The sequence below is a fragment of the Carettochelys insculpta genome, chromosome 23 (genome assembly GCF_033958435.1).
Source record: "Carettochelys insculpta isolate YL-2023 chromosome 23, ASM3395843v1, whole genome shotgun sequence".
NCBI classification, from domain to species: Eukaryota; Metazoa; Chordata; order Testudines; family Carettochelyidae; genus Carettochelys; species Carettochelys insculpta.
Genome location: NC_134159.1, coordinates 19646841 through 19659502, shown reverse-complemented (window position 1 = coordinate 19659502; position 12662 = coordinate 19646841). Strand labels below are relative to the sequence as shown.

The following is a 12662-nucleotide window of genomic DNA, read 5'->3' as shown; positions in this document are numbered from 1 at the left end:
CTGAGGTCAGAGCTAGGACAGAGTGAGTCCTCAGGGAGTTTTGAAAGCGAAGACGGCAATGTTTTAATTAGACAGCAAGCAGGTTAGGAAGCCAGTAAAGGTGGTGAAAGGGTGGGTGTGATATGGGTGTCATTTCCTGGAGTGGAAGAGAATTGGAGCCAAAATATTCTGGCCTCCTTGCAGTTTAGAGAGTGAGAGTTTAGAGGGCATAAACTATGTCTTTTAAGGACTTAAAGAATTTGGGTGGAGGAATGCAGCGTTGGAGGATTCAGAAAGTCACAGTGGCATGACAGAGCATGTCTACACTGCATTTCCACACAACCCAGGGTGGGTTCATGCTAGCTGACTCAGGCTTGCGGGGCTCAGGCTAAAGGGCTGCTTAATTGCAGTGCAGGGTGACCAGATAGGAAAAATCTGGAAGGGGATGGGATCTAATAGGGAACCATAAAAGAAACCTCCCTCCAATATCTGTACATCTGGTCATCCTAGTTTGGCTCAGGCAGCAGTCACAACTCTAGGGCCCTTTCTCTTTGCAAAGCATGAGCTCCACATTTTGGACTGGGCTGGACAACACTAATAGGTCTTTACCATTGGTGGTTTCTAGGATTTATGGAAGCTGATGCATCAATGGCTGTCATATCATAGAAGCATGGGATTACATGGCCAAGTGTGATGGCTAAACAGCCCCCGGGGACAGCCATATGCAAAAAAATAAACCTGGTAAAAAAGGGTGAAGTGAAGCTTTTCTACTTCCATTGTCACCCAAATGCTCACGCAGACAAGCCCAGGGAGAAATGCAATTGAGAAGAACTGGACAACATTAGTAACAATCGTTTCTCCATTCATGAGGATTCTGTCAAGATACCAAACCAAAAATTTGGGTGAAATGAATGAGCCAGCAATAAAACTGTTGCCTTGCTGCAGATTACAGCAGAAAGAAAAAGCGAGCAATGGGGAGGAGTGGGACCTCGTGAGCTGGAGAACCAGCTACAGTGCCGGGCCAACTGTGAGTGAGCAGAAGGGAGTAGGAAGCCATATATCAAACTCTAGTGCTCTAATGTACAGGAAGGGCAGACCTTTTGCACATTTACACTATATTAAATGGGGTCGGAGGGCGAATGGGAGCCAAGATATTGTTTAAAAATGTATCACTGTAAAAAGTTGTGTTAATCACCAAAAAATACATAGTGGAAGGTTGACAACCATTCATAAACCTTAAGAAAAAGAGGAAAAATAAAGCCATTTCTTGTTAATAGAGCCACAGCCCGTTAGCAGGAGGCTCGCAGCCTATGATAAATAGTAAGTAACACTTAGCAGCAGCCACTTGAAAAGGTTACTGGAGCATTTACAGCAAAAGTCCTGTCCTAGCTGCCAGTCATGTAACAAAACCATCATGTTAAAACACTATCCAGATCTTTTAGAGCCATGTCACTTTGTTCTTTGCTGGAATACCTGGAGATATCTTTTGTTGTTCCCTATTCTTTAGGCACTTAGTCAGAGATGTTTGCTAGCATGATAGCTGTGGGCTTATTTTAAAATTCTAAATGCCGGCCGTGGCCTCTCCAGTGGTAGAGGTGCTTTGTTATTTAGGGAACCAGTGACTGGTATATTAAAAAAAAGAAAAGAAGAAGAAAAGAAAGTTAACAGGTGGGAAAGGGTTTGCCATTAAGTACTCATGAAGTCATACCATTTATTTACGTTGTCTAGAGGTTCACTTAAAATAGACAATGGCAATGAAAGCATTGGAGAGGGACTGCAGAGACGTACTGGATAAGGAACCAGAGCTGTGTAAAATTCATTTGGCTTCAAGGGAGAAACGCCTTTTGACTGCTCAGTCTGTGTCACACGTTAGGGTTGAATTCTACAGGGCTCCACTACCCAGCACTTCCTATGAGGTTAAGGGGACTTTTCACTTGAGGAAGGGCTGTGGGATCAGGACTTTCCCATTGAAGTTAAATCAATTTATTTCTCAGTTGTGCTCCAGTTCAGAGAAATACTGAACGGGTGAAATGCATGCATCTAGATTAATATGAGCTGTAAGAAGAGCAGAGATAAAGACATAAGAATCCCTTCATTCATGGGAGCTGGGCATACAACATCCCCGACAGGAAATGGGTGGGCAGCCTGGATGGAATCCACACAGCTCTAGACAAACACATCTTCTCTGTCTGCTTCCCTCTCTACGATCAGATGAACGACAGAACATGGGAACAGTGTGGTCATTTCATAACTCTGATCAGAATGAATTTATAGCTCGAGATTAAATACCCTTTGTACAGTATCCTATTGTACTTTTTTATCAGGAAGTTTCAGGCTGAGTGATATTTAGGTTTTAGACTATTTTGTGTAATAAGCTATTAGAGATAACCAGACCTTCCCTATCTTACTTTTTTCCATGGGAAGAGGAGGGGGTCTGGCTTTCATGAACAATGTTAATAGCCTTCCACCCAATGCTTGCTCTTGTTCAGGGCTTGTAAATTTCTCACCGTCTTGCTGGCCCCAGGCTTGGTTTTAGTCGCTCCTCCCTGCTATCAGATCCTTTACAGGCAGATATCCCCACTATTCTAATTCACACAAACACAGGATGTGCCTGACCAGCCTGTCGCCATTATCCCACTAGCTCGAAGGAAAAATCAGGGGAAGTTATTAACCAAACTCTCCGGCTGATGCGAAACAATGAAGGAACTAAGTTTAGACGTGAAAGCAGCCAGTGTCCAGCTCTCACAAACCTGTGGGTTATTTATCCAAGGTGGGAAATGCTCTCAGAAGAGAACAATGTATATAAATATAAAGGAGACCACAACTGTGACCACTGAGCTCAGCTCACACTGTGTTTGGAAAGGGGAGCGGATTGCGATCATACTGAAAGGGACAGTGCGGTAGCATGGCAGAGCTGACAGCTTTATCTGTAATGGCACAATGAGTCCCACGGAGCATTAGAATTATGTTAAATGACGAGAGGTTTGAATTTGTATTTACGTAATGCATTTTACGTGGGTCTGATTTGCACTGCCAGCCACTCTGGGTTTAAGGCTCAAATATGCCTTTTAAGCACAGTTCTGCACTAAGGGTTCACTGCTACACCCAGCAGAAGGTACAGCATGTCCCCCACAGATGTGTACCTGACTTTCCTAGCCATTACTTGGGGGTTGGCCCCTCTTCTTCCCCACCCCCTCTGAGATGAAGTGCACCTTACCGAGGTGCAGATGGAGCAGTCTCTGAACATGTGGGAGCACAGTGTCTGTACCTGTGCCCAACTGCTGTGCAGGGGCCCAAGAGAGCTGAGGCCCAGTCTTGTTCTTATGAGCAAACACATTCTTGAACTAACTGTGTGAGGACGGCATGATTCTCCAGTGCCTCGCATGCTGTGTCAGTATGATGGCGGCACTAACAAATGGAGCACCGAGAAATGCTGCTCCTTTGATTTGGGAGTTTCTTACTCACACTTTGCATTGGTTTAAACTACTGCACAAGGTGCAGGAAAATGAAGACTTAAAGCTGCATTTTGGAAGAGGACAGCCAGAGGTCAGTGCATCGCTCAGCCCTTTCTCATTTGTACCCTGGCAAGATGAATATCCTTAGCACTAATGGGACAGTAAGGGAGTGGTGATTCCTTCATTCTACAATGGGGCCTTTGCTTTAAAAATGAATGTTGGGTTCAATCAGAGATGTGACATCTCCAGCTCTAATTTCTTGCCATCCTATCAACACTGACGAGAAGAGCAGCAAAAATGATGAAGTTCTAGAAATCATTACCTCTGAGGGATGATTGAAAGAATTAGGTTTGTTTAGTCTAGAAAAAAGAAGACTGAGAGGGGACATGAGAACGGCTTTCAAGCATCTAAAAGGATGTTACAAGGAGGAGGGAGAAAAAATATTTTGCTTAAAGTCTGAGGGTAGGACAAGGATCTATGGGCTTAAATTGCAGCAAGGGAGGTTTCAGCTGGACATCAGGAAAAACTTCCTGTCAGGTTGGTTAAGCACTGGAATAAATTGCCTAGGGAGGTTGTGGAATCTCCATCACTGGGGATATTTAAGAGCAAGTTAGATAAACATCTGTCAGGGATGATCTACATGGTGCCTGGTCCTGCCATGAGGGCAGGGGACTGGACTCAGTGGCTTCTTGAGATCCATTCCAGTTCTAGTATTCTGTGATTCTACTGTATTGTGCTTTGCTTGGTTTTACCTGCGGGTGAAAAAGCAACGGGGAAGGCCGCAAGTACTTCTCCTTTAGGGCACCCACTGGGTCTGTCACCTTCCGCTTCTCCACCCTGCTGGACGACAACACAGAGGGTTACATACCCTACAGGGCTGGAAACGGAGAAGAAAACTAATAGCCACATATTATTTGCAGAGCAGTTGAAATACGTTTTAAGGCTATGATTTTTGGGAATAAACACACAGCACCTCTCCCCTACACAAGGACTGCAAGTGGTCAAGCTGAGCCAATGATTTATATATTGGGAGATGGTTTGCAGAACACCCCACAAAGCTCTGGTGCTAACAATGAACAAAGGGATAGAGGTGCCCAGGAAGCAGTGTCCTGGTGCCTTTGCTGCACAGACCTATGCCCAGAGGTGAAAGTAAGCAGGTGCGCCCTGCTGTGCAGCTCCTGCTAGAACCGGCTACGCTACAGCAAAAGCCAGTGGGGAGCTATTGAAAGACCTGGCAGGGACCAGATTGCAATAGGACAGGACCTGTAAGAAATGTTGAGTTACTTTCACCCCTACCTGTGCCCTAAAATGTTCATCACAGTTGTGGAATATTCTGACTACAACCCATCTGTGCTGCAACAGCTAAGTGCAAGAAGGAGAAGCTACAGGGTCTGTGGCAAGCGTAGCAAGGAAAGACCTTTGCCCCAAATTGTCTTCATCATACAGTTAACATTGACCCTGCTTCTGTAGCCCCAATGTGTACTAAATGTGGCTGGAACCACTAGGTGTTTTCTATTTATTTCCTCTCTCTCAAAGCTTAGACACACTTTGCACTGGCTTAGCTGGTAAATCCCTGCGGCCAAAACTGTGAAAAATACAAGCTGAAACTTTGGCTCATCAGAGTTTAGCCACAGCGTGTAGCATGCAAGGGGTTGGGACAGGGATCAACAACCCCTGGCACAGGTGCCAAAAGCAGCACGCGAGCAGATTTTCATTGGCATGTGAGGTGAGAGCTCAGCTCTGCCTCTTCTCTCCTGTGTGGCTATGAGTTTGCTCAAAGACAGACTGCCTGCGGATCAACAAAAGACCCACTAATGCTACCAACCACCACCTAACTGGTAAAGTTCTGCATCTTCATTTATTTATTAATGAAGTGGTTGTAAGTGGGACTATCAGTGACTTTAAAAAGCATCGCCGGCACTCAGACTGTACACAGAGGTCAAACTTTGGCACTCCGCCTTGGAAAGGTCGCTGACCCTTGCGCTAGGTGGGAATTTAAAGAGCACTAGATATTCTGCATGAACACTTTAAATATTCACTCAGTCTGCCCTCAGGCAGCTTAGCTTAGCACCCTCCAAAGTGTATAAAGCTGCAGCACACAGAGATGTTCTTTGTGCACAATAAGTGCATCCACACAGGAAGCTAATGGAGAGGAGTTGAAGTGCAATAGCTACATTGGGCTTCTTCCCCATGTCAGCAAGCCCTAAATCTACATTTAGCTTCCTGAGTTTGGTTTTCCAAAATACCTAAGTGACTTAGGAGCTCACGTTGCATGAGAGTCATGTAACTTCTTTTTAAAATCTCAAGATTAAGCACCTAAATATGGATTTAGGAGTCTAGCTTTTGGGTCTTATTTTTCAAAATATTGGTCTTGACATTGGTCATAGATTTGCAGTGAAACCAAGTGGTGAAATTATCCAGTCAAAGTCTGAATGGGGAACTAGAGCATTGCTGGGAAAGTACAGTTACGGATAATAACTCTTAGAAATGCAGCTGTATCTTTCAAACCTTGGGCTAGATTCTATTTCCTCTAGCCCAGTGAAAATCCAGTGTAAACATAGTGACTTTAACTACATTTCTCCAGGGTAAATGAGAACAGAATCCAGCGTTACATCTTAGCAGCTTGGTACCTAGTTTAGATTGCCAAAGGAGTAGCAAATTGGTTGCCCAGTTTTACTGAGTATATAAATCTAATCGGAAGCTAATCTTGCTAGAGGAAAAGAAACAAGGAGGATCTAAAACTTAGTCCCAATGATTATTATTCATTTTTGGGTATAAAAATTATTAATTAAGTCATTTTTGCATAAGAATAGCAATTTGTAGAACTAAATTTCAATCTGAGCCAGTGTAAAATGGCAGAGATATGTTAAACTCATTTGGAAAGTACTCTCCAAGCTACCTAGAAGGCTTCCCATGAAACAACCCAAGTGGCATCAAAAACAATGGGTGAAGCAATATAATTGCATGCTGCTCACCCCTGCCATCTTCCACTGCCAAGGACTGAATACAGTAAAGGCCAGATCTCCCTGTCAGAACCAAATTCCACAGTGACTAAAGGATTAAGCTGATCTTTTCAGCTCAGTGCCTGAGAACATTACCTTAACAAGGCTGAGTTGAACATGGCACTGATTTCAGGCTGTCTGGCTGCATTAAATTATATCACCAAGAGAAAATGTCAAAGACTTAAGCTGCCTTTGGGGCAGGGGTTGGGGGTGGGAGGAACCCAGTCTGGGGAGACAGTCTGATAAAGAGAAGTTTAGAAACAAAATATTTTCTTTTTTTTTTTCAAGCTAAAAGTTGGAGGCAACTATTTGCCTCCCATGGAATGCAGCAAATGACACCCTCATCCCTCACTTACATCTGTCTTCTGGTCCTTTGTGGTTTTCCTGAGCCAGCTATTTTAGCTGGCAAGGGCCCTTTACAAGCGCTGCTATTTTAGCAGTCCTTCTGAGACTACCCAGAAGTGGTGGAGTCCTAGGCTGATTCTCCGCTCCCACCCAATCCACCTTATTGATTGTCCAAACGCATTTTTACAAAAATAAATACCGGGCCTATTAACATCATCACTTATTTTTCTGGAGGAGGAGGCTCATCAGAGATGCCAGAGAGAATATATTGTAAGTCTGATGTGACGAAGCAGCCGTTTCTCCACCATAAAGGGCAAACATGTAAGTAAGCAGTGCCTCATCAGCCCTGAAAGTCTTGACGGAGAGACTGGGGCTGAATAGCAAAGCTACCCGGGCTCACTAATCCTTGTCTTAGTTGACTGCTCCTTGGCCTAGTTAGACCCTGACATTTTTTTCCCCACACTTCTCTGCCACACACTTGTCGCAAGGCAGTGCACAGCTGGTGTTGGTTTCCTGGGCTTTCCGTCTATTACAGTGCACACCTCTCAGAGCACATGGACAAAGTGCTTGGGAACCCACATGCCTGCAGGACCTGGAAACCTTCCATTAAGATGACTGTCTGGTTCCAACCATAAGAGTGTGCCCAAAAACCTTCTGTGCCTGGGCTAGAGCTAGACTTGGTTTCTCTTATCACCTCTTTTTCTGCAGATCAGTTGAAGTACATATAGTCAAGTGCTGGGTTCTCCCATTTCCACAAAGAAAGCAATGGAGAAACAAACCTTTAAACTCCTGGACACAGTCTGGAAAACGGACGCTCTAAGCCCAAACCCAGTACTTGCATTCTGAAATGGACACCGTGATACCCATTTGAATTGTAAGTGCCTACTTTGGTGCCTACCAGTGTTCCCAGTAAGCTGAGCGCTTATGTGGCTGCTCAAGAAACATTCAGCTGTTGCCCAGTTGATTAGCAGAGTGCCCACTGGTGCACCTTGTTTCTATTGGTGGTGCACAGTCACACATGCCTTGGGACACTTAAAAATTTGTTCTGCACATGGATGAAAAAACATCCACACAGGGATGGAAAAGATTAGAGGGAATGTTGATGCCAAGATCACGAATCTGACTCCCCAGTTTCTTTGGTCTAAATATTCGTATTTACCACTCCATAATGATAGCAGTACCACGGTATCTTTTATTTTAAAAATAGGAAGAAACCACTGACATTGCAGGCATGGGGGTGGGAAGTACGGTGCATTTACAGTGCCCTTTTTTTGAAACTAGAGTCTCTATGGGCTTTTAGTTCTATAAAAACTTGTAAAAAGTGCTAACATGACAAAAGACTCAAAGCTGCACTGTAAGTTTGAATCCACGCTCACTTTTTCTGGAGCCTCAAAAACTAGGTTTTTTTTTTTTTGCTGCTAAACTTCTGCATGCTCCCTAGGTTCAACTAGCACCAGGAGCAACAGTCCAAGCATAAGGTCTTCCCCACAGCTGAAATTAGGAAGCACTCAAACCTTGCTGTGAGGGAGACATGCTTGTGAGATTTGCAGATGAGAATGATTTGGATAATAATAATACAACACTTAGCAGTCACATAACGCCGGTGGCCTGCAGATCTCAAAGTTCTTTGGAAATGTGAGTATCAATCGTAATCCTCAGACAGAATAAATACAATAAAGAAAGCAGATAAAAGAATTCTCCAAGGGCCATAAAGATGTCAGTGGCAGAGCAGGGAATACAATTTATGCCTGCTGTCTTTCAGAGTCATTCTCAGCTCAGTATGGGTTCTGACACTTGGTAGAGCTCGCTGAACTGCTGTCTTCTTTCTCCAAATCAAACTCTTCGGAATTCACCCACACGAGGTGCCACTTTTTAGGCTGTGTCTACACAGCAAAGTTATTTTAGAATAACGGCCACTATTCTGAAATAACTTTGTGACAATCTTCACAGCAAAACCGACATTTCAGAATAGTGGATGGCTTATTTCAAAATCTTTAAACCTCCTTCTACAAGGAGTAGCACCTATTCCAAAATAGATATTTCAGAATAGGGGCTGCATAGACAGGGAATAGGGGCTATTTCAAAACATGCTATTCCAGAATAGGATTTTTTCCTGAAATAATGTTGCTGTTTAGACAGTGCTTCCAGGGGCTCTACTCCGAAACAGACTCTATCATGTGTGGACACACTATTTCGGAGTAAGTTTTGCTTATTTTGGGGCTTCCCTGTAATGTGGACGCATTATTTTGGGATAGCTCATTTCGGAACAACAACTCCGGAATAAGCTCTTCTGAAATAACTCTGTAGTGTAGACATGCCCTTCGTGTTGGCTAAGAGGTTCTTAAATGAGCCCTGCTCCTTCTTGTTGAAAGGGGAACATGGCTCTTTCCTCACACACACGTATGCCTCTGGATAACCTCAGTGACGATTCTTTTCAGTTATACAGCCCTTTCCATCCACAAATCTCTTCCTGCTTTACGAAAAGAAGACAAGCACCATCCAAGGTAGCAGGCATTGACTGAGTCATCCTTCACTTTTTTCCTCCCCTCCCCCCCAATGTTTTGAGCTGCTTTGATCTATGAACTGGTCCCACTTCAAAATGAGCCTGGAGGAAGCAACGATTAAGAAAGGATATGTTAATACCTGTATATGGGGTCCATAAAAAAGGGTGATGGCTTAGCATAATGCAGGGATGGCTGCTGTGGGAGCTGAGCCTGAGAAATCTTGGGTAGTACTTCACTGGCCATTAGTTTCCTTTCCCCATAGATGTGGTTTTTCTGGGGCTCCCTCCCTCCATTGTGGCTGGCTCGGATGCGGTTGCCGATGCTTAGATCCAGTGGCTGTTCCTCCCCAGACGATGGGGCTGGCAAGATCTTGGGGGGTGGCAAGATTGGCTTAATCTCTTTTGGTTTCATGGTGAGATCGAAGGGAGACTCTGAGCTGGTGCTCCCTACTTTGTGAAGGTCCCTGGGTGACTTTGGTTCTGCCTTGACTAGCAAGTTGTGATTGAGGGTCCGGTCCGTAAAGGGGTACAGCGAATGGGGAAAGTTGGGCAGGAACTGAAATGGGAACATGGAGTGGTATGGGAGGGATCCGATCTTCTTCTCCTGCATCCCCATAAAACCGGGTCCAAAATATTTCTCGGCAATGGAGGCGATCGCTTTTATGGAGTCATTGGCTGCCCCCGTTGTGGGTCGCAGCTGCTCCTCGGGGGGAGGGAAGAAGGAGTGCTGAGAATAGAAAAGGGGGAGCTCGCTCACATTGTTGGTGGAGCTGGTGGACACCGAGCTGCTGACAAAATCTGGCTTGTTCTCCGCCTGTTTGCTTTTGTCTTTCGTTTTGTCACTCTCCGCGTCGCTCTCCAGGTCAGAGCCAGTCCCCGTGGTGGTGTCAAGGTCCGTGCCGGTGGTGGTGTTGACATCCTCGAAGTCGCTCCCATCAGACATGTCGCTGTTCCTGGCTTTTAGCTTCTCCAGGTAGGAGTTTTCCAGGCTGCTCTCAAATTTCTCCTCCCCCAAGACAGGCTGGTTGCTGTTATTCACAGCGGAAATCAGAGGCAGCGCTGGGTTCCCCAGTGGGCTTGGAAGCTTGGCGTCTTGAGTGTGGTTCAGGGGGCTCTTAAGTAGTGGGGTTGGGGGCAACAAAGGAGGCCTGGGGTATAGAGAGGGGGGGAAAATCCCTGGGAACCCTGGAGTAAGGGCAGGAAAGGCTGGGGGAGCAGGCGAGAATGGAATACCCCCTGGGTGAGGCCGGGATGGGAAGTAATCGTTGAATCCCAGGCTGGCATGGTTGAGGTTGGGGGAGGGTTTGGATTTGTCCATCATGGAGGTGGGTGTTAAAGGGAGGCCAGGGGCAAAAATCCCCCCTGGGTTGTAATGGTTCTTGCCCTCACAGAAGCGTCGGTGCTTGTTGAGAGAGGAGGTAGTGCTGAACATCTGGCCACAGTCCTTGCATTTGATCTGGGTGCGACAGTCCGCGTGCATCCGCTTGTGACGGCAGAGGTTGGAGAACTGCGTGTAGGATTTGTGGCAGACCTCACCTAAAGCATCAACAGACACCAAAAACCAAAAAACAATATGAAATTAATTTGAAATTGCTTCGCTCCTAGAACGCTGGGCTTGCTGGGTGCCCTCTCCCTGCTCTCCACCCCATCTCACCCCTTTTCTCCCACAGCCGTACAGAAACAAGGAGGCACAGACTTCTGGGTAAGCCACTGGTCTGTCAGCTCTGCCTGTAGTGACTGGCTCTACTGCAACCTTCCTGTGCAATCTTAGGCAAACTACTTCACATCCTTGTGCTTTGGGCCCCTGCTTATAAAAGGGGGACAATGAGTCTCCTTCTGTCTGTCTCGTCTAGTTCAAATGTAAGCTTCCAGGGGCAGGTCCATTTCTTACAGCTCCCAGCACTGCTGTCTCTTGATGGTGGCTGAAACATGGAAGGGTGGGTGTAATGCAAGTAACAATAATAACCAACAAACTTTCCTGTGAAAAAGTTCTGGGGGAAGCAAGTCTCAACTCACATCTCTCCCCCTGCAAATCTTCAGAGACCTGATGTAATGTGCTATTCTAGCTCAAGGATTTTTTTTTTATTATTATTATTTTAAATAAAGATAATCATGTACTTTAATCATAGTATCTATTTATATAAGCTAGCCTGCTTTCCTTATAGTCTGGCATGGCAGGAAGTAGTCAAGGTTGAAGGGAGAAGAACTTTGATAGATTTGATTAAATGAGGCATTTTTTTAAAATGCCATTAATAGTAGTTACCACTCTGCGGGAATGTTCTATAAATATTCCTCCAACCAGGGCTCTGCTTCAGCTAGGAATGAGAAAAGATTTTGTGTTTGTTAAATTAATAAGGGCACCCTAGCAGTGTCAGAGGCAATGCCCTGTCAGCATTTTCCATATAGATTTTTAATACCAGGCTTTCAGAATGTGACTTGCTGCAATTTTTACATTGCCAGATTCAGACCTAGATGGGCCTGGTGAGGTGGTTCTGAAGAAACAAGAATTAAACCCAAGTCAAACTGTTTCACTTTTCAAACACCCCTTCTGCACTTAATATTACACTGTACAGCCCAGCACTTTTACTCTGTCTTCTGCCTGAGCACCTCAAAAGCAGAAAGGTGAAATTCACCCCTTGTGCATAGCCGCCATTCACCTAAATAGGACTTAAATGGTGCAACAGCCTTGGACAGGCCTCCAGCATGGGGATAAATGCCACCTGTTCAAGAATTAAGTCTTTCACTGATTTCACAAGAGTGCTGTTATTATTGCCATTTTACAATGAAGGAAATGGAGGAAGAGCAGGGTAAGTAAATTACACAAGCTAGTAGCCAAGCAAACACAGAATCCAGTCCTGTGGCTTATAGCTGAGGCAATATTTCTTTCTGTGCTAGAGGCTTAAAAGTGAAACCTTTGCTCTAATTTATTATCCTCTTGGTTTACACTCGTACTGGAATAGACGTATCGAAACAATGCAAGGTGGGGGAGGTGTTCTAATAATATTTCCAACTCACACAAATCCTGGCACTCCTAGAAAGCTGATGGGGAATCCAGTTCACAGATCTGGCAATTCAGTACACAAGCACCCTACAATAATCTCACATTAACAGATGAGCTCTCATTGAATCATAGAATCATAGACTCCTAGGGCTGGAAGGGACCTTAGGAAGTCATCTAGTCCAGCACCCTGCCTAAAACAGGACCAATCCTGACTAATTCATCCCAGCCATGACTATGTCATGCTGGAACTTAAAAACCTCTAGGGATGGAGATTCCACCACCTTTCTAGGTAACACATTCCAGTGCTTCACCACCCTCCTTGTGAAATAGTTTTTCCTAATATCCAACCTACACATCTTCCTCTGTAACTTCAGACC

The 12662-nt window shown here is 45.0% G+C and overlaps 1 protein-coding gene across 3 annotated transcripts in view; it reads right to left on the bottom strand.

Moving 5' to 3' along the window:
* The window catches only part of PRDM16 (PR/SET domain 16), a 526795-nt gene that overhangs the window by 29986 nt on the left and 484147 nt on the right, over nt 1-12662 (bottom strand). For all 3 annotated transcript variants that reach the window (XM_074975910.1, XM_074975911.1, XM_074975909.1), the window contains 2 exons: nt 9425-10820; nt 4187-4274 (listed from right to left, as the gene is read on the bottom strand). In XM_074975910.1, coding sequence (XP_074832011.1) covers nt 4187-4274; nt 9425-10820 — 1484 coding nt within the window. The remainder of the gene's footprint in view (nt 1-4186; nt 4275-9424; nt 10821-12662) is intronic.